Source organism: Rana temporaria, chromosome 1 (assembly GCF_905171775.1).
Source record: "Rana temporaria chromosome 1, aRanTem1.1, whole genome shotgun sequence".
Taxonomy (NCBI): Eukaryota; Metazoa; Chordata; class Amphibia; order Anura; family Ranidae; genus Rana; species Rana temporaria.
Window position 1 is genome coordinate 212,965,266 of NC_053489.1, and position 26,247 is coordinate 212,991,512.

At 44.5% G+C, this 26,247-nt stretch overlaps 1 protein-coding gene across 4 annotated transcripts in view; it reads left to right on the forward strand.

Annotated features, from left to right (window-relative positions):
* MED15 (mediator complex subunit 15) overlaps positions 1-26,247 on the forward strand; it is a 107,009-nt gene that overhangs the window by 75,550 nt on the left and 5,212 nt on the right. For all 4 annotated transcript variants that reach the window (XM_040349294.1, XM_040349277.1, XM_040349300.1 and 1 more), the window contains 5 exons: positions 151-214; positions 295-361; positions 1,339-1,499; positions 9,074-9,240; positions 18,746-18,844. In XM_040349294.1, coding sequence (XP_040205228.1) covers positions 151-214; positions 295-361; positions 1,339-1,499; positions 9,074-9,240; positions 18,746-18,844 — 558 coding nt within the window. The remainder of the gene's footprint in view (positions 1-150; positions 215-294; positions 362-1,338; positions 1,500-9,073; positions 9,241-18,745; positions 18,845-26,247) is intronic.

Sequence of the window (26,247 nt, forward strand, 5' to 3'; positions counted from 1 at the left end):
TAACGCTTATTGCAGTAAAGCTGTTTTACCATACTTCTACAATTTTAATATCTGTCTCGGTAAAAAAAAAAAAAACAACATGTTTTACTACAAATTATTACATTAATAGAATAGCAAGGATAATATCTTCATTATTGACTTTATTTTCAGATCGAAAGAAAGATCTCAGTAAAATGAAGAGTCTCTTGGACATCTTAACAGACCCATCAAAGAGGTAACCGTGTGTGCCTTATAGTATTTTCTCCTCTGGGTAGTTGTGTTCCTGCTTTACTTTGTGTTGTCTTGTGTGCCTAGATGCCCCCTGAAGACCCTGCAGAAATGTGAGATTGCGCTGGAGAAGCTGAAGAATGACATGGCTGTGGTATGAAAAGTTATAAAATGATATACAGTATTTACAGTGTATGTGCCCCCAATATATTTATCTGACTGTGGAGGGAGATATTGCCCAGTAATGAAGGCAAGGGTGTATGTTGATCAGCATTTGTTCATGCCAGTCAATGGAATGCAAAAGCAGCTTGAAGCAAGGTGATGCAGCTCAGTAGGCTCGACTGTATGTCCGGAGCAGGACAAGTGTAAGTTAAAGGCAACTGTGAATGATCTCAGAAGCTTCTCAAATTTAGTCTGAATTAACTTATTTTAGCTTGTGGCACCAAGCTTTTGTGAAAATGGTTATCTGGAAAAATCGGTTTTCTTTCCTGTCCATTGAGGGACACCAATTCAGATGCAGTCAGGTTTTGACACTTTCAGAAGAATTGGACACTGGTACACAGAACTGTAAGCCAGCCCCTGTATAATCCTTCCTCTATCCAGAATGCGTCGGCTTGGAAGTCTTTCTTCAGTACTGCAAGAAAAAAGTCTACTTTTATCATTCTATGTAGATATAGAAGCATTTCCTGCAGCACTGGAAGAGAGAAGACCAAAGTCTTTCAGCCTAATTCCTTTGAGCCCTGACCATCAAGGACATGCCCGCTAGAGGTGTATCATCATGCTGGCTTAGACTAGCGGTACTCCAGGACAGTCCAGTGCTCACCTGTCATCACATGAGTGCCCCCGTCTCAGAGAAAGGACCTATGACATCAATGGACCGGACTAAATACTGCAGAAAAAAAATAAGCCTTTTGTTTTCTCATGAACGTGTTAGTTCAGTGCACTTCATTTATTAACAATGAAATCATTACTAGGTGTATTTACAAGTGTGGTTGACTGCTATATTCCTGCAAAGTTATCCCTCTGAATTAATTTGGTCCATAGACTTTTGTGTGTACTTTTGTATTGGCTTTTAGAAACGACATAGTTACATTTTTGTATGTTTTGTTTTTTATTTCTTTGCATCACTAGCCAACTCCTCCCCCTCCAACTGTCCCTTCCACAAAGCAGCAATATCTGTATCAACCCCTGTTGGATGCAGTCCTGGCGAATATCCGATCACCTGTATTTAACCACTCCCTGTATCGCACATTTGCACCAGCTATGACTGCTATTCATGGGCAGCCTATCACGTAAGCAAGTTTAATTTTGTTAGATCCAGAAATCTTTTGTCATCTGACGTTAATTAAAAGGAATGATTTTGTAAATATTTTCTTATGTCCTGGACTAAAAATTGTATGAGTTATATAAGCCTTGTTCACACAGACATGCACCCGTGTGAAGCCTGTGTTTTGCCTGCATGGCATGCACCAGAGTTGAAAGCATTTGCGTCCAGGCAGTCCCGTTCGTGCATGAATGCAGCATCGTTCCCAATTTGACATCCCTGTGGGTGCAGATCCCCGTTACTCCCACTGTCTGCATTCAGGGATTTGTGCTCACACAAATTTTAAATTGGGGCAGTAGCTGTGTCTGTGTAGCCACTACATCCCAGTTGACATAAATGGGACTGTCTGCAGTGCATGGAATACTGTGGATGCATGAAACACTTGTGCATCCCATGCAGGCAAAACATATATCCATGTGAACAGAACTTTTAAGGTAAACTTTAGGCTAAATATAAATCTGCTTAAAAACACTGCTTCCCTCCACCTCCTACCTAACCAGTTTACTGTTTGTAAAAGAGATGGCACTGTGTGCTCTTGGCTGAATCATGTGTACATGTACACATGATTCAGCATACCTGTGACGCCCACCCGCAGTAAATGCGCTATGGGCAGGTGTCGACTAGTTAAATATAATTGCCCAGAAGCCTTTGCATTATCCCCTAAAATGTAGTAGTTTAGGAGATTGAAAGCTGATCCCAGACCCCACATTGTGTGGATGGCATATAATGTTGCTTTGGCCACTGGATCTGGCTTGGGTGCTAACACTGGCATTTGGTGCAATGTGTGCAATTGGCTGCAGAGTGCTATACAGGTCCACAGCCATAGTCTATCCCTATGGACCCAGACCCTAAAGACCCCTTTGGGGTATGCCCACCCTGACAGTAAAAGCTTGGGCCCTTTATAGCGACATGGACAGGTAAGATGGGGGGGTCACACTGTTTCTGTAGCCCCTATAGCAAGTACGAAACTAAGAGCTCCATTACTTTAATCACATTGAAACTGATTCACTTTTCATACTTTCTAAAAAAATTCTACCACCGGACAGGTGTTCTATCACACCACAGGTTGCACTTAAACGCCACTCACTTTTGGAGCCTTTTATTGGGTATAGCACTTACTCCTGCATGTTTGCCGTGAGGCTGGCTTGCTTTGCACCCTACTCGTTGAGTACCCCAAATGAGATTACCCTCACACTTGGCAATGGCAGAAACCAGGCACTAGGGAGTCATAGTAAAAGTTCAGGTGAACATTCACTCTGCTGAAGGTTTGCAAAACGCTTGCTCCTAGTGATGATGCTTCCCTTGCAACGGACTCTATTTTAACTAGCTCTATCTTAGGCACGCAACAAGTGTCCTGACTAACAGACATTCCTGCAACTATGTACCAGTTTCTTGGACAACTACCGGCTTTAACACAGCCATCACTGTCCAGGGTCCTAATGCACAATGCTCCTTCTCCAGTTCCTTGGCCTCTACCTCAATGATTTTCCCATATGCCTGCCCCAGAAGAGGCAGAAATAAAAGGGAATGAAGAGGACCCGGGGGCAATGTTTATATGAGGCTGCAGAAGATTTTTCACCCTCAGGCTCCTAAACACCAGATCTGTGCACAGAAGCCTTTGTAATGACACACTTGATTCTCATCTGTTCTGCAATGCCCATTTGGATACAAAGAAACCTGCTAAAATCTAAAAAGACATTTCCTGTTCATGAACAAATAGAATGGACTTTTTATTTGGCTTAAAATGTAATTTTTACATTTTAACTGCAGTGATGGCGGCCGTCTATAGAGGGCGCTGCAGCGCCACCCATCTCTCGCATGCATTCATGCATTGTATTGTACGAATGTATGTTATTGTTGGTTGCCAGCTGCTGCTGGTCTATTCAGATAACCGGACCTTGGGCGCCGGTTACCTGAATAACGTCAGCTGGTTGGCTGAGCGGAAGTGCCCATCAGAGCCAGCGGCTCTGTTAGGCTTTCCGAGTACAGCCCTAGTCTCCCGGAAGGTCTATCCTCGGAACGTAAGGGGGCTGCCTTTCTTTGGATAAGACTGACGGCCGTTTCAGCCAATCAGGTTTCCGGATTCTGGTTATCAGGAACCTGATTGGCTGAAGCGTCACCAAGGCGGGAGAAGACATCGAGGGAGGACATGGAAGCAGAAAGGTAAGTGCATTTTACCGGGAACAGCGGCGACAATGGGCACAGTGGCATCAATTAAAGGGCACAGTGGCATCAATTAAAGGGCACAGTGGCGACAATGGGCACAGTGGCGACAATGGGCACAGTGGCTGCGTTTGATGGGCACAGAGAGGCTGCAATTTTTTTTTTTTTTTTCGTTTGCGCCCCCCCAAAAAATTTTGAGCACCAGCCGCCACTGGGTAAATCCAGAAATGATTTTGACCCCTCCCAGAATCTATCCAGTGGAAAAAGTTTCCATAGAAGTGGGCAGTTTTGGTAGTGGACCCTGCCATCTCAGACTTAAACATCATGCTGTTCCTTCTAGTAAAGATTCTGCTAACAAAGTCTTAAAGGTTGCTTTTTACCCTAAGCAGTTATTGCCACAGTTTCTGTTTCCCAAACTGCAGTTAACTTGATTAGGGCAATGAATAACCAACATGATCATGTGTTCCAGAACTGTACTTTAACTGACCAATTACTTTCTGCCTTGCTCTTTTATGTTGATACCCTAGATCATGTAAATCTAATCTCTGTTCACTTGCGCATAATCTTGTGGCTCAAAGCCCAGACAGCTGAAGCCGCCTGTAAAAGATGTCCCACATGTATGCCCTTTTGAAGGAGAATGACTACATCAAACATGTCACAGAAGCAAAGCGCCTATTCCCACAAAGGAAGACTCCAAAGGCATCCCTACTCGGGACTTTTACCTCTTCCAAACGGAGCACCTCAATATTCAGGCTCCAACCTCTAAGCCAACATTCTGCCCTGCATTTAACACAAGAATTTAAGTACAAAATCCCCCAAGCCTTCTTTTCAGTGAAGAATGCCCTCACTCCAAGGAGTGCGTATAGGGGGACATCTGTTAGTTTGCCCATCTCTGGGTCATAGATGTCCCAAACCTGTTGGGCTATTTGGTGTTTTCAAAGGATTTCCCAACTTTATCCCCTCACTGCTGTCTTCTCTCAAATCAATATCTGCCCAAGGACAGTCGGTATTGCAGAACACCCCAAGTCATCTTTTCTCCCAGGGAGTACTTGTGTTTTAATATTCATCTTAATCTGAACTTAAAATCCTTCAACAAATACCTTCAAATTACAAAAAGCTTGCATGAAATCTGCAAGGTTTGCTATTACCTCTTTGAGACACTGGGAATACTTGGCATTCATAGACATCCAAGATGTCTAGCTACATATGTTTAATATCCACCTTGTTAGTGATTTCTGTGCTTTTTCCGTAGGAGACAACCCCTTTCCGTTTATATATAGTAAACTGTGCACCAAATCTCAATATCAGTAATACTATTGCATATGTAAAATACAGTAGCTTTGTTTTGCAAACAAATCTCATGTGCACAAAATCAGTCTGTGATCAATAAATCACAAAATAAATGATCTCTCCCAAAAAGTGTAAACCCCCAACATAAATTAATAATTGATTTAATAATAAAGTCCTTCCTCCCAGAATGGATTATGTCTCTGGTGAACAAAACCAGCTGGAAAACTTGTAGATGGGTGCTTGCCTTCCTTTATGGACCTTCCTATTATTATACCAATCAATCCGATGATGCTTCCCTTTTTATCTGCCGGGATCCTCTACAAAGCCAGTTCACCACCTCTTCACTCTCCTCAGCTCACCTCCAATGCAGTTATTTCGACCATATGATGGGCCGCAAAAAATAAAAAAAATTGTGCTCTCCGTATAAAATGAATGATCCCTTTTTATTCACAAAAAATATTGGCTGCACATTTTAACAAGAGGCTCCAATCGCTCATCCACAAGCAAGATATCTTCCGCTGCTCACCGCCTATCACTGCTAGATCCTGCCTGACAGCTCCAGCAAAGTAAAAAATCAGGCTGTGGCTCCAAACTGAGCCTCCATAGTGCAAGTTGGATGCCTTGTGGTGCTCCACCCTACGTGTTCTGTCAGCAATCACTTCATCTTGGGGGGACTGCGAGTTGTTGTTATATAATCGCTTCAAGTTTGTTGCACTGCCTTTTGGAGTATCCTCAGCTTCCAGAGTATCGACCAAAGATTCCTAAACTGGTTATGGCCCCTCTAAGAACTCGGGGCATTTAGGTCACAGGTTATCTAGACCAGTGTTTCTAAACTCCAGCCCTCATGGTGCCCCAACAGGTCCATGTTTTTAGGATTTCCCTCAGATGATATGGCTGTGGTAATTGCTAAGGCAGTGACACTGGTCAAATCGCCTGTGCAAATTAATGGAAAGCCTAAAAACATGAGCTGTTGGGACGCCTTGAAGACTGGAGTTGATCTAGATGACCGTCTCATGAAGGACTACTCTACTTTTCACCTGCAGATGTCCACAATACTGTTCAGATGCTTCAGGCTTTTAGTTGGGTAATTGGCTTAAAAAAATGTGCTCTCCAACCTTCGCCAGAAATACTTGGGCTTAATTCTAGACACTGCGTTACCAGCGGAACCCGGAAGACGGGCAGGCATATCGAGGAGCCGGCTCGATTTATTACACGCTTCAAATTTTCATCTGCATTCTAAGTGTGCTTTTTTTATATTTTATAATAAACACACCTTGGATTTTACACTATGCGAGTTCTCTTTTCATGGCATATCGGTATATGTACTGGATGTGATTATCTGCATGGAGGATTCCCCTGGTGGAAAGCTGTATAGAATATCAACCTTTAAGCAAGTGCAATCTCCTAACTAGAGATCAATATTAGTTTGTAAGAGGTAGCTATTACCTATGGTGAAGGTTTTTTTTTTCTGTGTTTTTAACACTGTTTGGGGATCACAACTTTATGGACTGTTGATCACAATTTATGGATTGTTCATTATTTGGACTCTGTATGATTACACCTGTCACTGGTTTTTATATTATATTCACTTTGGGCTACTCTTTATTTTATTTTTAGAGAGTTTGATTCACATCCTATTATTAATTTATTCACTTGATTTTTTCATATAGGGGCATCTCTATGTTGATTTTTTTATAGCGCAGCTGTTGTTTTGCTCCAATTCTAGACACAGCCAAAGCTAGTCTTTCTTTCAGAAAACAAGTTGCATGCTCTCAAAATATCAAATCAAAGAGACACTCTGTGAGGTTCTCTATTGCTTTTCTGTTTTTCTTGGTAGCCTCCTTTGAGGCTGTTCTCTTATATATATATATATATATATATATATATATATAATTTTATATTAATATAGAATTTTTTTTTTTTTTTATCTGGCATTTCCAGCCCGCTGCTTAATAAACAGCTATTCTTCGCACAAAATTTGAATCGGTAAATTTGTTGACTGATACGAATTGCACATGTGTCAACCCCAAATTTCCTCTCCCTCTCCTACCCCTAGTGCTTTTTATTGGCTAAACAAAAACCCTTGTAAAAAATCTGCAAAAAAAGCCTTAAACGCCCGAAAAACACTAGTAAATCGCTCTGCTCAGGTGTGAATAGAGTATTAGAATATCTAAATGGCACAATTTTAGTGAGCTACCTTTTTCCAATAACATTCTGACTTGAGCAACATTAATGTGCAATTGGCATCCTTATCTTAGCACAGTTAAATATTCATGTAGCAAAGGATACCCGGGGTTAGGAAACCTGCTCTTTACAGTGCAATGAAGTCAGACTAGCTAAGAGTGCACTACCTTTCCTTCAGACTGATTTCTAAATCACAGGGCATTATGGAGAGTTTACAAGCAAATTTCAGGTGGCAGTAATAAAATGGTAATTATAATAAAGGTGTTGCGCTTATATTAACTAAGTTACTATAAGTACAATAGTGCAAATTGATACCTCCTAATTAGGGTGTGTACCAGGTATCATAGTGTGCAAAATTAATGAAAGAAAGAAACAATGAAAGATGAACGAGAACACAGTCTCGTGCTTCTTGTATATAAATCAATAAAGTCCCACTTAGTGTCAGCATGAAACCTTCAGATAAAGGAAACTTCACAATCACTGGAACATATAGACAAGGAAACTAGTCCCAAGCTGTATTCAATGCAATGTACTTCACCCCCTGGTTCTCCTGTTCATTCAGGGTGGTTCAGCTCATGACAGGAGAAAGAAGAAAACAGACAGTGCAAAAACGTATGTGCAGATAAAGGAAAAAAACTTGGCAATACAGCGATTGCACTCACGATACACCCGTTTAAAGAAAGCTCAGCTGTAGATTCAAAAGATGCCGCTCGGTGCTTGCGATCTCCTCAGACAGACGGATCTCCCGTCGATCGTGTCACTAGGCTCCTCCCCCACATGTTGCGTCACTTGACACGTGACTTTTTCATGGGTTGCCATGTGACCATGTCAGCTGTGTATTTATATGAGCTGGCGATGGAGGCAAATCACGGAGGGGGTACCTGTCACATCATTGCCGGCCGAAATTCAGTGTCAGACAAAAAACAGATGTGTACATTCCATACATATGACAATTTTTTTAATCACATAATTCACAAACTTTTTAAAAAACCTTCTAAACCAGATAAAAAACCTATATACGGCTTTCCCATAGGGAGAGATCTGTCTGTCTGAGGAGATCGCAAGCACTGAGCGGCATCTTTTGAATCTACAGCTGAGCTTTCTTTGATCGGGTGCATTGTGAGTGCAATCGCTGTATTGCCAAGTTTTTTTTCCTTTATCTGCACATACGTTTTTGCACTGTCTGTTTTCTTCTTTCTCCTGTCATGAGCTGAACCACCCTGAATGAACAGGAGAACCAGGGGGTGAAGTACATTGCATTGAATACAGCTTGGGACTAGTTTCCTTGTCTATATGTTCCAGTGATTGTGAAGTTTTCTTTCTCTGAAGGTTTCATGCTGACACTAAGTGGGACTTTATTGATTTATATACAAGAAGCACGAGACTGTGTTCTCATTCATCTTTCATTGTTGGTTTCTTTCATTAATTTTGCACGCTATGATACCTCCTAATTAGGGTGTGTACCAGGTATCAATTTGCACTTATTGTACTTATAGTAACTTAGTTAATATAAGCGCAACACCTTTATTATAATTGTCACTATTGGTTTTGTACACCTTTTGTGTCTGCAGCTGTATTTGGTAATTCTGTTGCTAGCAGTTTTCTTTTGATTATAGAAGTAGTAGCGCTGTAGTACCATATATTTTTTAGTAATAAAATGCTTTTAATAATTTTAAATGAACAAAAAGGATGTTTTGTACTATTTGAATGGAGTTCTGCTTTAGTAGTGGTCACTTGGCTTAGAGGTCTTGATGCACTGTTATAAATGTTTATTATATCCAGTTCATTGTTCTTCACCTAGAACATTGCATTGTATATTTGGGCTCTAACTGATATGTGTTAAAATGGACACATTCTGGCTACATTGACCGATATACTTACCGTCAGCTTTTGCTTTGTCTTTAGAGCTCAGATGATTGCTCCTCGAAAGCGAAAGTTTGAAGATGATGAGAAGCAGTCCATTCCAAACGTTCTTCAGGGTGAGGTTGCCAAACTGCACTCCAGATTCTTGATAAATCTGGATCCCTCTCACTGCAGCAACAATGGGACTGTCCATCTTATATGTAAACTGGGTAAGTATTGTTGGTGGACATCCTGAGACCAGCCTCTAGTGTCTTACATTAAAGCAGAGTTCCTCCCATATAAAAGTCAGCGGTTACAAAAAGTGTAGCTGCTAACTTTTAATAATCACACTCGCCTCTCACGTGGTCCAGCGATGCGGGCTCAAAAAGCCTCGCTCCTCTCTGCGGCACCGGAATTCTAACTGTGAGGGCCCACTTTAAGTAAAATTTTTGTGTGGAACTCCACTTTAAGCAAGATAAATGTACACCATGTGGCTGTATTCCAAGGCTTATATTTGCATTGCAGATTAAGCTGTAAGCCTATAAATAAAGTGTGTTATGAATTAAGTGGCATAAAGACAGTCACTCATCCATGCCCAAAGCTAGATCATAAAGAAATCAAAAACGAAAATGTTTAAATTTGTCCTAATATTTTAGATCCATGCATGTTTTACATCCTAAATGTTTTCTGTTTAGCTAATTGGAGCTCAAGGAGAGTCCAAACATATTTTAATGTAGGGGAAAAGGCCCGGTATTTTATTTTCTTTATCGTACATCACGGGACACAGAGCGGCATTCATTACTATATGGGTTATATGGAGTACCTTCAGGTGTAGACACTGGCAATCTCAAACAGGAAATGCCCCTCCCTATATAACCCCCTCCCATAGGAGGAGTACCTCAGTTTTTACGCCAGTGTCTTAGGTGTTAGTCATGGTTTAGCTTGCCTCCGCATCCTTGGGATTAGGTGAGCTACCGGTTCTGTCCAAAAAAGCCTCAGCGCTAAAGTGGTCAGTAACCGGACCCCAAACCCTTGGGGTATAGCCCATAATGCTTTTCTTTTTAGAGAGCTGGACCCTGGGCCCAGAACTTAGAAACCTTTGGGTACCTAAAGTTTTCTGTTGCCAGGGTGCTATATGGGCCCAGGACAGTGGATCCTTCATAGGAACCCAGGGCCTGAAGGTCTAGACATCCCCACGGAGATGGGGGAAGATTGGGCCTCTTGCTTGGCAAAGTCCTGCGGCATGGAGCAGGTAAGTGAGGGGAAAACTTGCGGAACTTGGTTCTTAGCAGGTTTTTTTCTGGGGGGTCACAGGGGACATGCCTAAAGTTATGCACTGCATCTGGCAAACTAGTCACATATCATAAAGATAGGATGGCTCTCTATGTATTATTCCCCATAAGATGTGACCTCCCTTGTAGTGTTGGAAAAGCATTGAGTGGGGCCTGTGTTATATAAAAATATATGTGTGTGTCAGAGAGCTTTGCTTACCTGCAGGCCTCCAGGCGATGCTCCATTCAGTCTTCCTCCTCAGAGCCTGCAAGCAGGCAAAACGCTGACCTCCTCATGGTTCCAGGCTGCAGGCTGCAGTTTGCTGGAACAGAGAGGTCCCTTCCTCCCAAAATCCCCCCCCCCTCCCCCTGTCGGGAGGGGCATTTCCTGTTTGAGATTGCTGGGGGGGAAGGGCGGGTCAGTGGCTTAAAGGAAGGGGCGGCCCTTCCTTGTTTGTTCCATTCAATACTTTGGAACTGAGGAGAAAGACCAGAGCGGCAGCACGGGGCGCCGAGGACACACAGTGGCCAGAAAGGATATTGCAGTCTTCAGAGGACTGTTTTTTCAAGCCTAGAAATAGGCTGTTACTTTTCCATCTCATAGTTTTTCTTTGCAATACTACTCAGGGGGACAGAATGTTTTTTCTTTCCTGGATTTGAAACAAAAACGAAAAAAAAAAAAAAAAAAAAAAAAAAGTCATCTAGGGGAGAGGAAGCATTTTTTTATCCCCCAAACAGGTGTTTGGACAATTAACTTTTATAGTTCCAAATACCAATAGGTAGCAGGTGTACCTCGGTATTGTACCATGGTAGGCCGCTGTTTTCCCTACAGGGAGCCTTGGGGCCATCGGGATCTGGGGCTGGAGCTGACGCGGGTCAGTCCAACCCTAAGATGGTCACGGAGGAGGTATTACTCACCTCTTTAAAAGAGATGCAGAAAAGCATGGGAGCCGCAGCTATGCGGGGCAGTAAGCGGAATAGATCTCCGTCGCCCGAGCGCGGACCCTCAGAAGAGGAGGTCCTTTCCTCAGGGGAATTGGACGACCTCTTGGACAAGGACCAAGTAGGTTCAGGGATCGAAGACCCGGATACAGAGGAGTCTGGGGCAGTCTCCCTGAGGGAGAGCTGGTGGATTCAAGGATTGTCGGACTTGGTCCATAGGGCATTCAACTTGCCAGTACCAGATCTCCAGGTATCAACGGTTTCAGCTTTGGGCTCACTGAGGGCGCCTCAAAGCAATGCTGTGTTTCCGATCCATCCTCTATTAGAGGGAATTTTGTTCCAAGATTGGAACAAGCCAGATAAGATCTTCTTACCACCTAAAAGGTTCTCTGTCCTATATCCTATGGAAGAAAAATTTTCCAAAAGATGGGCTACTCCTGCAGTGGACGCAGCCATCTCATGTGTTAACAGATCGTTAACATGCCCTGTAGAAAACATACAGGTGTTCAAGGATCCAGTTGATAAGCGCTTGGAAGCACTACTTAAGAACTCCTTCACTACTGCAGGGGCAGTAGTACAGCCAGCTGTGGCTGCGATTGGGGTCGCTCAAGCATTATCGGATCAATTTAAGCAGATGCTTAAACTTATTCCGGCCCAGCAGGCAGAAAAATTTTCGGATGTCCCTAAGGCCATATGTTTTACGGTAGACGCAATCAAGGATTCTATCCAGCAAGCGTCACGTTTATCGTTATCCCTTATCCATATGAGAAGACTCTTATGGTTAAAAAACTGGGAGGCTGAGCCCCCATGCAAGAAGCTCCTGGTAGGGTTCCCCTTCCATGGAGGACGACTCTTCGGAGAAGACCTAGATAAATACATTCAGACCATTTCAAACGGCAAGAGTACTCTCTTGCCAACTAAGAAGAAGGTTCAGGGACCTGCGTTTAAACGACAGTATTCCCCTGGGCAGGGGCCCTCTAATGCCAAGCAGTATCGACGGCCTCCTGCAAAAGCAAACTTCGGCTTCAACAGCAGATCACAAGGACAGGCTGTTAGAGGCAAAAGGCAGTGGTTTCGCAAACCAGCAAAACCAGCCCCCAAGCCAACCTTATGAAGGGGCGCCCCCACCCACGAAGGTGGGGGGAAGGCTGCGACTCTTTTCAGAGATTTGGGAAGCCAGCATTCCCGACGAGTGGGTACGGTCTTCCGTGGCCACAGGCTACAAATTAGATTTCCTAAGGTTTCCTCCTCCTCATTTCCAGAAGTCGAGGATTCCAAACGATCCGGAAAAGGGAGCCGCATTAAGATCGGCATTAGATCATCTACTTTCCCAGGAAGTAATAGTAGAGGTACCAGTCCTGGAACAGGGGCTGGGTTTCTACTCCAACCTATTCATCATCCCAAAATCCAATGGAGATGTCAGGCCAATTTTGGACCTAAAGATGGTAAATGCATATCTAAAGATCCGCTCATTTCGGATGGAATCCGTGCGGTCAGCAGCTGCCACATTCCAGAAGGACGACTTCATGGCGTCCATAGACATAAAGGATGCCTACCTTCATGTTCCAATTTATCAGCCACATCAAAGATATCTACGCTTCATGGTGGCTTCGCGTCACTTCCAATTCGTGGCGCTTCCCTTCGGGTTGGCTACGGCCCCCCGGGTGTTCACGAAGGTCCTAGCTCCAATCCTAGCCAAACTAAGGATCCAAGGGGTCACGATCCTAGCATACCTGGACGACCTCCTAGTCATAGATCACTCGTCTCCCGGCTTGGAGCGAGCAGTGGCCCTCACGGTCCAATACCTCGAGAGGTTCGGCTGGGTCCTAAATCGAGAAAAGTCAGCTTTCCAGCCCACAAAGCAGTTGGAATATCTCGGCATGAGATTAGACACAGAACAACAAGGAGTGTTCCTACCTCTGAGGAAGGTAAAAGCCATCAAGGAATTAATCCTACTGGTTCTAAGCAAGAAAGAACCGACTATTCGCCTATGTATGAGGTTACTAGGCAAGATGGTGGCCACATTCGAGGCGGTACCATACGCCCAGAGCCACACTCGCATCCTACAGGCAGCCATCCTGTCAGCATGGAGCAGAAGGCCACAGGCCTTGGATATCCCGTTGCCGCTCTCATCAAGAGTCCGACAAAGTCTGTGTTGGTGGTTAGACCCTCAGAATCTACTGAAGGGGAGGTCTTTCAGCCCAGTGGCTTGGAAGATAGTGACCACAGACGCCAGCCTGACGGGCTGGGGAGCAATTTTGGATGGTTGCACTCGCCAAGGTACTTGGGCAAAGCCAGAGAAGCAGTTGCCCATCAACATCTTGGAGCTCAGAGCTGCTCGACTAGCCCTCAGGGCTTGGACGTCAAAATTGCAGGGGTTCCCGGTGAGAATTCAATCAGACAATGCCACGGCCGTGGCATACATAAATCACCAAGGGGGAACCAGGAGTCAAGCCGCTCAGAGAGAGGTGAGCTTGATTCTTCTATGGGCGGAGGCTCATGTGCCCTGCATATCGGCAATATTCATTCCAGGAGTGGACAACTTTCAGGCGGACTTCTTAAGCCGCCAGACTCTATGGCCGGGGGAATGGTCTCTGCATCCACTAGTCTTTCAAGCACTCTGCCAAAGATGGGGAGTGCCGGACGTGGATATCATGGCATCGAGACTCAACAAGAAACTAGACAGGTTCATGTCCCGCTCAAGGGATCCGATGGCCTGCGGAACCGATGCGTTGGTTTGCCCTTGGCATCAGTTCAAACTTCTTTATGCGTTTCCCCCGCTCCAGTTACTACCCCGCCTGCTGCGCAGGATCCGGGTGGAGCACATACCAGTCATCCTGGTAGCTCCAGCATGGCCCAGAAGAGCATGGTACTCACTAATCTTAAGGATGGTAGTGGGAGACCCGTGGACTCTTCCTCTACGGCCAGACCTGCTATCGCAAGGTCCGATCCTCCACCCTGCCTTACGGCATCTAAATTTGTCGGCCTGGAAGCTGAATCCCTGATTCTCAGGGGTAGAGGTCTGTCTCAGAAAGTAATCTCTACCCTAATCAGAGCCAGGAAACCGGTCTCTAGGGTGATTTATTACAGGGTCTGGAAGGCCTATGTAGGCTGGTGTGAGTTCAAGCGATGGCTTTCTCGCAAATTTACCATCGATAGAGTATTACGTTTTCTCCAGCTAGGAGTGGATAAAGGATTGGCATTAAGCACAATCAAAGGACAGATTTCTGCTCTGACAGTGTGGTTTCAGCGGCCGCTGGCCACCCACTCGCTGGTTAAGACCTTCCTTCAAGGGGTCTTACGTATTAGACCTCCAGTTAAATCCCCGCTTTGTCCGTGGGATTTAAATCTTGTTCTGTCAAGTTTACAGAAACAACCGTTTGAGCCGTTGGCTGATATTCCTTTGGTTCTACTGACAAGGAAGTTAGTATTTTTGGTTGCCATAGTTTCCGCAAGAAGAGTTTCGGAGCTGGCAGCCTTATCCTGTAAGGAACCATATCTTGTTTTTCATAAGGACAGGGTCGTTCTCCGCCCTCATCCTTCCTTCCTTCCGAAGGTCATATCCAGTTTTCATTTGAACCAGGATTTGGTATTACCATCCTTCTTCCCTAAACCTACTTCCAGAAAGGAAGGGTTGCTGCATACCTTGGATATTGTCAGGGCCATGAAGGCCTATCTGAAAGCTACAAAGAAGATCCGGAAGACAGATGTGCTGTTCATTCTACCGGATGGGCCCAAGAAGGGGCAGGCAGCTGCAAAGTCCACCATTTCTAGGTGGATTAAGCAATTAATCACTCAGGCCTACGGCTTGAAAGGGTTGCCTCCTCCAGTATCATTAAAGGCTCATTCTACTAGAGCCATGGGCGCCTCCTGGGCAGCACACCACCAGATCTCTATGGCTCAAGTTTGCAAGGCGGCAACCTGGTCTTCTGTCCACACGTTTACAAGATTCTACAAGTTGGACGTAAGAAGGAATACTGATACTGCCTTCGGGCAGGCAGTGCTGCAGGCTGCAGTTTGAGACCCTCGGATTCCGGGGGCTCCTCTTGTTCGAGTTAAATTTAAAAATTGTATTTTTCTCAACTAAGTTGGATTTATTATGATTTGAGTATATCTCTAAATTAAATCCTTTTGTCTTGGAGATGTTCTCCCTCCCCTCATTGTAAGCATTGCTTTGGGACATCCCATATAGTAATGAATGCCGCTCTGTGTCCCGTGATGTACGATAAAGAAAGAGATTTTTAATACAGCTTACCTGTAAAATCTTTTTCTTGGAGTACATCACGGGACACAGAGCTCCCACCCCTCTTTTTTGAGGACCATTTTGGGAGGCATACTGCTTGCTACAAAACTGAGGTACTCCTCCTATGGGAGGGGGTTATATAGGGAGGGGCATTTCCTGTTTGAGATTGCCAGTGTCTACACCTGAAGGTACTCCATATAACCCATATAGTAATGAATGCCGCTCTGTGTCCCGTGATGTACTCCAAGAAAAAGATTTTACAGGTAAGCTGTATTAAAAATCTCTTTTTTTTTCTTTAAATTAATGGAACTTGCCATATTTTTTTTTACTAAGGTGTCTACTTTCAGCTCAGTCCAGATACTCAGTCCAGATAAACAAAGTATACAAGTTTCTGCCTAACCACTTGACCTCCGGAAGATTTTTTTGCACTATAAACAAAAAAAGACCGCCAATTTTTGAAAAATATCCTTTCTGCAATATCAAATAAAAAAAATTGAATTTCTTCATAAATTTAGGCCAACATGTATTCTGCTACATATTTTTGGTAGAAAATATCCCAGTAAGCGTATATTTTTTGGTTGGTTTACTTGAACGTTAAAACGTCTGCAAACGATGGGATATATACTGTCGTTTTTAATTCTTCTTCTTTTTTTTTTTTTTCTATATACTAATCGTGGCAATCTGCTAATTATAGCGAGAACTGCGATATTGCGGCGGACAATTGGACACCGACACTTTGTGGGAACCAGTAACACTAGTGATCAGTTCTAAAGATATGCTTTTTCCCTGTACTAATGACACTGGCTGCGAAGGGGTAAAACATCTAGGGTAGTGGTTCTCAACCTGTCTAGTGCCGTGACCCCTTGATAAAATTTCCCAAGTTGTGGGGACCCCTAACAGTAAAATTATCTTCCTATCGTGGGTTTTTGGCACCCAAGGCAAGACGAGTAATTTGCGCCCCTAACCCATGGACATTTAGCGCTCCCTTCAGTCCCTTCCAGTGGTACAGTATTAAAACCCCTTATGGTACATTTTAGGATGTACCACTCATTCTCTTTTGTTCTCCTTTCTTTCACTTTTATCTCTCTCTATCCTAATTTCTTGTTTGTTATCCCCATCCCTCTCTAGATGTCTTATTCTTTTTCTCCCTTTTTCTTTGTTTCTCCCCCTCTTTTCCTCTCCCTTCCATGTATTCTTTATTTTTATTACTTCTCTTACTCCCTGGTGGGGAGTATGGGATCAGTGGCAGTGCTGCTGGGGAGTTGGGATCAGCCAACTTAAATGCTCTTGAAGGTCATCGGCTGATCTGAGAACTGTAGTGGGGACTTTTAAGGCAACTATAATCGCAGGTAGTGTTACTCACTGTGTATCCGACTTTGTGGTTTCTCGTAGCAGTGACACCTATGCTAAAATCAGCAGATAGGGTCTCCTCCAGCCCCTCCTACTTCACATTCTTCACCAGTCCAGCTGATCTCTAGTCTCTGCCTCCCAGCTATGCCGTGAATGGACGGCTGTGAAGAGGCCGAGTGGGCGGCCGCAGGCTTCAGAAACAGCCCAGGTTTTGGGGACCCCTGGCAAATCCTCATTTGACCTCCAAGGGGGTCCCGACCCCCAGGTTGAGAACCACTGATCTAGGGCGATCAAAGGATTAACTGCTTCTAGCCAGTGTTCGCTTTTACTAGGGGAAGAGATGGATTTTATTCCCACCCTAACCCCTGTCAAAATGGAACGCTGCCTTGTTTACGTAGGCAGAGCTCCGTTCTGAGCCTCTGTCCAATGATCGGTGGGTGTCAGCGGACATCGAGTGCCAGGCACCCGCAGATCGGCTTCTGCTGTGAATAATCGCGTACCCCCCTGCAGACAGAAGTGCGTATATATCTATAATATATCTCAAGTGCACAGTCACACCACCCTGTAGAAATAATGCTGCTATAGGGTGGTCAGCAAGTGATTAAAGAGGAGCTTCGGTCTGCCGAAAAATAATAGTCGGCAGCTACAAATACTGTAGCTGCTGACTTTTAATATAAGGACACTTGCCTGTCCAGGGATCCAGCGATGTCGGCACCAGAGCCGATTATTCAATGGGCTTAGGGTGCAGGCACAAGCATCTTCACCAAGGGAAACCGGCAGTGAAGCCTTCCAAACACACGGAGCTTCCCCTTTTTGGTGGCGCTCCGCTTTAAGTACCTTCCCCCTATAAGCTACTTTGCCGCAATACAACCTTGCCTGTGTGCTTTTACAAAATGCTTTATTTACCTCTCTCTACTTGATTCTAAGCTTGGGCTTAGGTTTTCCATACATCAGGTGGCCTGACTTTTGCAGGCAGCCTGATTGGTACTTGTCCTCAGAGTATTGTGATCCTACAGAGATCATGGGAAAAGTCGCCCCTCCATCCATGCGTTCAGCCCCCTAATCTACATGCAGGGCGCCAGACGTATTGATTTAGATGGGGGGGGGGGTTGGAGCATGTGATTAGAGGCAGAGGCTCTAGAAAGGCTTCAAAAAGGGTGGGCTCAGGGGTGCAGAGCTCGGGGTTGAGGTTGATTGGCAAGCTGACTTTGGCAGCCAACTTGTGGACATTGCTGGGGAGAGAGAGGGACCGAAGGTACATTTTAGGGGGGCTGCTGCACACAGAAGGCTTTTTATCCCAATGTATAGAATGCATTAAGGTAAAACTTCTTCCTTTTACAATCACTTTAAGTCAAAGCTGGGCTAACAATAGACCAGGTGAAACTAGAAAACGTTTGCAGGGGGCATTGATGTCTGCACATCCTAAGATTGCCCAAGGAGCTTCTAAACCCAGGGATCTCTGTCCTTCAAATGTTAACATCAGCAGATCTGAGCACAACAGCACACCACAATAACCCAATAGTAATGCAAGGGAGTGGTGGACCAGAACTTTTTGGACCAGAACTGAAGTTTGTTTTGTAGAAAATAAAGATACCAGGTTCTCTGAAGAGATACCAGGTTTCTAATTAATGCACTCCGTTGCATTCCCACACCATGCGCTTGATCTGACGGGGCTTAAATCTCTCTGAATATTCCACCTGTGTCCCCGAAAGAACGCCAAAGAAAGGGACTTTGCAGTAACTGGCATCTTGTTTTACCAGGTCTTTCAATTTCAAGTTGAATTTGATGTTAGCAAGGATAGGACTTCTAGAAGTAGCAAGACATCTTTATGGGGGCATTTTGAGCCTTGGCTCACACAATGTGATTTTCTACACCTTTTTTTTTCCTTATTTGTGGTAACTAGTAATTTTTTTTATTTTTTTCATTCAGATGATAAAAACCTCCCAAGTGTTCCTCCTCTACAGCTAAGTGTCCCAGCTGATTACCCTGAACAGAGTCCACTTTGGATGAACAACCCCCGACAATATGGTATGTTTATGTGAGGGTAAATTTAGTTGATGCTAAGAAACGGTGTTTATACTGATGTCCGATTCCTTTTTAATATATTTGTCCACACTTCCTTTCCTTTTGCAAGGGGACAGGAAGTGATGAAAGATCTTACCGATGGGACACAGACAACAATAAGGACCCTTTTTTGCTCTACCCAAAATAAGACCGTTTTGCCTGAAGTTGGGCATAACGTTCACTATATAAAGTGTAGTGTGTGTGTGTGTTCCCCAAGAATGACCAGCCAGAGTTCAGGGGTTTATATTGCTGATATCCATAGACAAATTTATTTATTTTTCTGTGAATGCTTTAAAGTATATGTAAATTGCAAAAATCTCATTAAGGCTTTACTTTTTAGGTGTTTTTCAGTATTTTTAAATCTGCAGTTTGCACTAAAAAAATACATGGTGATCCTTGTTCAGACGTGTTAAGGGCTGACAATGGTCTGTCTTCCAATTGTGCTTCTATTTTGTATTTTCCATCTTCAACCTGTGAACCGGGGGGAGGGGGGGACAAGTAAACACTTCTCTACATATTATGTAGGGAAGGTCTGATCTGTTGCTGTCACTTTCAGGAAATCTACCCTGAGAAATGTCAGGCAGCAATCACTGGAGTGCTTGAATGTAGACCGAAAGTGGCTGCAACAGATCTTTCTAGCCTTTTGTACAGGGTTAAAAGGCTTTGTCATGTTACCATGCTTTCCTCATAGTGGGGTCAGGGTTACAGGACACTGTACTGACATAGTATGTATTCCATAGTCTGTTCAAGAGGCAATTTAAGTACAATAAAGCGCATGTGGTAAAACATGTAAAGAAAAAGAGTCCTTGGTGCAAAGTCCTGTAAGCTAGGTGAGCTTATAACATGAGTTTACAGTTTGTAAAACCGGGCAGCCATGCAGAGGGAGCTGAAGCGACACTCGGGTATATATGATGAAAGAAACAATCAAGGAGGAGCAGGCGCCACTGGTTAAACTGTACAGCTATTTATTTATATTTAGAAATAGAAATAAAAGTACTCACATGGATTTGTGAAGTTTCAGGCATGTTGTTTGTTGTCCTGCGATTTCGTCAGGTCCCAACCGATAGATTTGAGTGTCCTTGGGTCTCTGTCACAGCGCTGGTATTTGGCTGTGTTGCTGGTGTAGTCTTGCTGGGTCCATGCGCTTGGTTGTGAGGATGTGGGCGCACAGATGTGCCAGAGAAGCCGCCGGAGCGCACGTTGAAGCGCACGCTTGTGGACGCTATGGTTGCGGGGGAATGATGACGTCATCGACCGGAGACGGCAATGTGCGACGCGTTTCCGTGCATGTGCTGTGGTTCGATAGGGGAACGTACACACAGCGCGCACCTTGTCAAGCTGGCTGTAGGGGTCACTACAGCACATTTTTATATGCCTCTCATAGGTTGCCATCTTGTGGCCAAATAGTATAATGTCCTCTATATAGAGGAATTAATACTATAAGAGATCTTTATTAAGCCAAAGAAAAAAGATGGGGAGGGGGACCAAGGAAATGCCGGATATTTGGAAATACAATACATGCATACATAACGCGCCAAAAATACAAAAAATATGGATAGAAATTATATATATAAAAAAATATAATCATATATATAAAAAAAATTTGTCTATGTTAAAAGTGAGGTTAACATTTTTAAATTTTATTATGGTGGTGAAGTGTAGATATATGGAACAAAAAAAGGGGGATGAATATTGTAACATAAAAATGAAAATAAAAATAATTATAAAAGTAAAAATAAAAATAAAAATGGAAAATTAAAAATAATAAAAATGAAAATAGAAATAGAAATAAAAGTGAGGATGAGGAATGGTGTTATGGAAATAGATTTTATTGGTGTTGTTGAAAATGGATTATATTATATGAAATTATATAAAAATTATATAAAATATATCTAAGGGGGGTGTGTAATATAAAATATATTGTATTATATGTTTAGAAATGTAAATGTGGATAAAAATTCGGTATATTTATATATATATATATATGTGTGTGTGTGTGTGTGTGTGTGTGTGTGTATATATGTATGTATATATATGTGTATGTATGTGTGTGTATATATATGTGTTTATATATATATATGTGTATATATATATATATATATATATATATATATATATATATATATATATATATATATATATATATATATATATATATATATATATATATATATAATGAAAAATTGGATGGAACAGGACGGAAAAATGATGGATAAAAAATGATGGATAAAAAAATCGAAAGAATAGTGGAGACTTCAAGCTCTTCATTGAGGCCTCCTGGCCTAAGGGCATCGAGAGTATATATCCAGAAAGCTTTTTATATATATGATTATATTTTTTTATATATATATAATTTCTATCCATATTTTTTGTATTTTTGGCGCGTTATGTATGCATGTATTGTATTTCCAAATATCCGGCATTTCCTTGGTCCCCCTCCCCATCTTTTTTCTTTGACTTAATAAAGATCTCTTATAGTATTAATTCCTCTATATAGAGGACATTATACTATTTGGCCACAAGATGGCAACCTATGAGAGGCATATAAAAATGTGCTGTAGTGACCCCTACAGCCAGCTTGACAAAGGTGCGCGCTAGGGTGTACATTCCCCTATCGAACCAAAGCACATGCACGGAAACGCGTCGCACATTGCTGTCTCCGGTCGATGACGTCATCATTCCCCCCGCAACCATAGCGTCCACAAGCGTGCGCTCCGGTGGCTTCTTTGGCACATCTGTGCGCCCACATCCTCACAACCAAGCGCATGGACCCAGCAAGACTACACCAGCAACACAGCCAAATACCAGCGCTGTGACAGAGACCCAAGGACACTCAAATCTATCGGTTGGGACCTGACGAAATCGCAGGACAACAAACTACATGCCTGAAACTTCACAAATCCATGTGAGTACTTTTATTTCTATTTCTAAATATAAATAAATAGCTGTACAGTTTAACCAGTGGCGCCTGCTCCTCCTTGATTGTTTCTTTGTTCAAGAAGCAGGCTGTGTGTGATCAGAGGGTGTGTTCAAGAGGCAGGCTGTGGTTGGTCAGGGGGTTTGGTGGCCTAAGAGGCATGCTGTGTGTCTGCACAGTGTCTTGTACCTTTCTTTATCGTACATCACGGGACACAGAGCGGCATTCATTACTATATGGGTTATATGGAGTACCTTCAGGTGTAGACACTGGCAATCTCAAACAGGAAATGCCCCTCCCTATATAACCCCCTCCCATAGGAGGAGTACCTCAGTTTTTCCGCCAGTGTCTTAGGTGTTAGTCATGGTTTAGCTTGCCTCCACATCCTTGGGATTAGGTGAGCTAACCGGTTCTGTCCAAAAAAGCCTCAGCGCTAAAGTGGTCAGTAACCGGACCCCAAACCCTTGGGGTATAGCCCATAATGCTTTTCTTTTTAGAGAGCTGGACCCTGGGCCCAGAACTTAGAAACCTTTGGGTGCCTAATGTTTCTGTTGCCAGAGTGCTATATGGGCCCAGGACAGTGGATCCTTCATAGGAACCCAGGGCCTGAAGGTCTAGACATCCCCACCGAGATGGGGGAAGATTGGGCCTCTTGCTTGGCAAAGTCCTGCGGCATGGAGCAGGTAAGTGAGGGGAAAACTTGCGGAACTTGGTTCTTAGCAGGTTTTTTCTGGGGGGTCACAGGGGACATGCCTAAAGTTATGCACTGCATCTGGCAAACTAGTCACATATCATAAAGATAGGATGGCTCTATATGTATTATTCCCCATAAGATGTGACCTCCCTTGTAGTGTTGGAAAAGCATTGAGTGGGGCCTGTGTGATATAAAAGTATATGTGTGTGTCAGAGAGCTGTGCTTACCTGCAAGCCTCCAGGCGATGCTCCATTCAGTCTTCCTCCTCACGGCCTGCAAAGCAGGCAAAACGCTGACCTCCTCATGGTTCCAGGCTGCAGGCTGCAGTTTGCTGGAGCAGAGAGGTCCCTTCCTCCCAACCCCACCCCCCCCTGTCGGGAGGGGCATTTCCTGTTTGAGATTGCTGGGGGGGAAGGGCGGGTCAGTGGCTTAAGGAAGGGGCGGCCCTTCCTTGTTTGTTCCATATAGCTCATTCAATACTTTGGAACTGAGGAGGAAAGACCAGAACGGCAAGCACGGGGCGCCGAGGACACACAGTGGCCAGAAAGAATATTGCAGTCTTCAGAAAGACTGTTTTCAAGCCTAGGAATAGGCTGTTTCTTTTCCATCTCATAGTTTTTCTTGCAATACTACTCAGGGGGACAGAATGTTTTTTCTTTCCTAGATTTGAAAAAAAAAAAAAAAAAAAAAAGTGTCATCTAGGGAGAGGAAGCATTTTTTTTATCCCCCAAACAGGTGTTTGGGCATTTAACTATTTATAAGTCCCAGGTACCAATAAGTAGCAGGTGTACCTCGGTATTGTACCATGGCATCAAAAAACAAGGGTACAAGAGGTGGGGATTCCCCCAGAGAGTCTGAGGTCTCGGACAAAGCTATGCCGCTGCTTTCCCCACAGGGAGCCTTGGGGCCATCGGGATCTGGGGCTGGAGCTGACGCGGGTCAGTCCAACCCTAAGATGGTCACGGAGGAGGTATTACTCACCTCTTTAAAAGAGATGCAGAAAAGCATGGGTAAAATGATAGCCGCAGCTATGCGGGGCAGTAAGCGGAATAGATCTCCGTCGCCCGAGCGCGGACCCTCAGAAGAGGAGGTCCTTTCCTCAGGGGAATTGGACGACCTCTTGGACAAGGACCAAGTAGGTTCAGGGATCGAGGATCCGGATACAGAGGAGTCTGGGGCAGTCTCCCTGAGGGAGAGCTGGTGGATTCAAGGATTGTCGGACTTGGTCCATAGGGCATTCAACTTGCCAGTACCAGATCTCCAGGTATCGACGGTTTCAGCTTTGGGCTCACTGAGGGCGCCTCAAAGCAATGCTGTGTTTCCGATCCATCCTCTATTAGAGGGAGTTTTGTTCCAAGATTGGAACAAGCCAGATAAGATCTTCTTACCACCTAAGAAGTTCTCTGTCCTATATCCTATGGAAGAAAAATTTTCCAAAAGATGGGCTACTCCTGCAGTGGACGCAGCCATCTCATGTGTTAACAAATCGTTAACATGCCCTGTAGAAAACATACAGGTGTTCAAGGATCCAGTTGATAAGCGCTTGGAAGCACTACTTAAGAACTCCTTCACTACTGCAGGGGCAGTAGTACAGCCAGCTGTGGCTGCGATTGGGGTCGGTCAAGCATTATCGGATCAATTTAAGCAGATGCTTAAACTTATTCCTGCCCAGCAGGCAGAAGAATTTTCGGATGTCCCTAAGGCCATATGTTTTACGGTAGACGCAATCAAGGATTCTATCCAGCAAGCGTCACGTTTATCGTTATCCCTTATCCATATGAGAAGACTCTTATGGTTAAAAAGCTGGGAGGCTGAGCCCCCATGCAAGAAGCTCCTGGTATGGTTCCCCTTCCATGGAGGACGACTCTTCGGAGAAGACCTAGATAAATACATTCAGACCATTTCAAACGGCAAGAGTACTCTCTTGCCAACTAAGAAGAAGGTTCAGGGGCCTGCGTTTAAACGACAGTATTCCCCTGGGCAGGGGCCCTCTAATGCCAAGCAGTATCGACGGCCTCCTGCAAAAGCAAACTTCGGCTTCAACAGCAAATCACAAGGACAGGCTGTTAGAGGCAAAAGGCAGTGGTTTCGCAAACCAGCAAAACCAGCCCCCAAGCCAACCTTATGAAGGGGCGCCCCCACCCACGAAGGTGGGGGGAAGGCTGCGACTCTTTTCAGAGATTTGGGAAGCCAGCATTCCCGACGAGTGGGTACGGTCTTCCGTGGCCACAGGCTACAAATTAGATTTCCTAAGGTTTCCTCCTCCTCATTTCCAGAAGTCGAGGATTCCAAACGATCCGGAAAAGGGAGCCGCATTAAGATCGGCATTAGATCATCTACTTTCCCAGGAAGTAATAGTAGAGGTACCAGTCCTGGAACAGGGGCTGGGTTTCTACTCCAACCTATTCATCATCCCAAAATCCAATGGAGATGTCAGGCCAATTTTGGACCTAAAGATGGTAAATGCATATCTAAAGATCCGCTCATTTCGGATGGAATCCGTGCGGTCAGCAGCTGCCACACTCCAGAAGGACGACTTCATGGCGTCCATAGACATAAAGGATGCCTACCTTCATGTTCCAATTTATCAGCCACATCAAAGATATCTACGCTTCATGGTGGCTTCGCGTCACTTCCAATTCGTGGCGCTTCCCTTCGGGTTGGCTACGGCCCCCCGGGTGTTCACGAAGGTCCTAGCTCCGATCCTAGCCAAGCTAAGGATCCAAGGGGTCACGATCCTAGCATACCTGGACGACCTCCTAGTCATAGACCACTCGTCTCCCGGCTTGGAGCGAGCAGTGGCCCTCACGGTCCAATACCTCGAGAGGTTCGGCTGGGTCCTAAATCGAGAAAAGTCAGCTTTCCAGCCCACAAGGCAGTTGGAATATCTCGGCATGAGATTAGACACAGAACAACAAGGAGTGTTCCTACCTCTGAGGAAGGTAAAAGCCATCAAGGAATTAATCCTACTGGTTCTAAGCACTCGCATCCTACAGGCAGCCATCCTGTCAGCATGGAGCAGAAGGCCACAGGCCTTGGATATCCCGTTGCCGCTCTTATCAAGAGTCCGACAAAGTCTGTGTTGGTGGTTAGACCCTCAGAATCTACTGAAGGGGAAGTCTTTCAGCCCAGTGGCTTGGAAGATAGTGACCACAGATGCCAGCCTGACGGGCTGGGGAGCAATTTTGGATGGTTGCACTCGCCAAGGTACTTGGGCAAAGCCAGAGAAGCAGTTGCCCATCAACATCTTGGAGCTCAGAGCTGCTCGACTAGCCCTCAGGGCTTGGACGTCAAAATTGCAGGGGTTCCCGGTGAGAATTCAATCAGACAATGCCACGGCCGTGGCATACATAAATCACCAAGGGGGAACCAGGAGTCAAGCCGCTCAGAGAGAGGTGAGCTTGATTCTCCTATGGGCAGAGGCGCATGTGCCCTGCATATCGGCAATATTCATTCCAGGAGTGGACAACTTTCAGGCGGACTTCTTAAGCCGCCAGACTCTATGGCCGGGGGAATGGTCTCTGCATCCACAAGTCTTTCAAGCACTCTGCCAAAGATGGGGAGTGCCGGACGTGGATATCATGGCATCGAGACTCAACAAGAAACTAGACAGGTTCATATCCCGCTCAAGGGATCCGATGGCCTGCGGAACCGATGCGTTGGTTTGCCCTTGGCATCAGTTCAAACTTCTTTATGCGTTTCCCCCGCTCCAGTTACTACCCGCCTGCTGCGCAGGATCCGGGTGGAACACATACC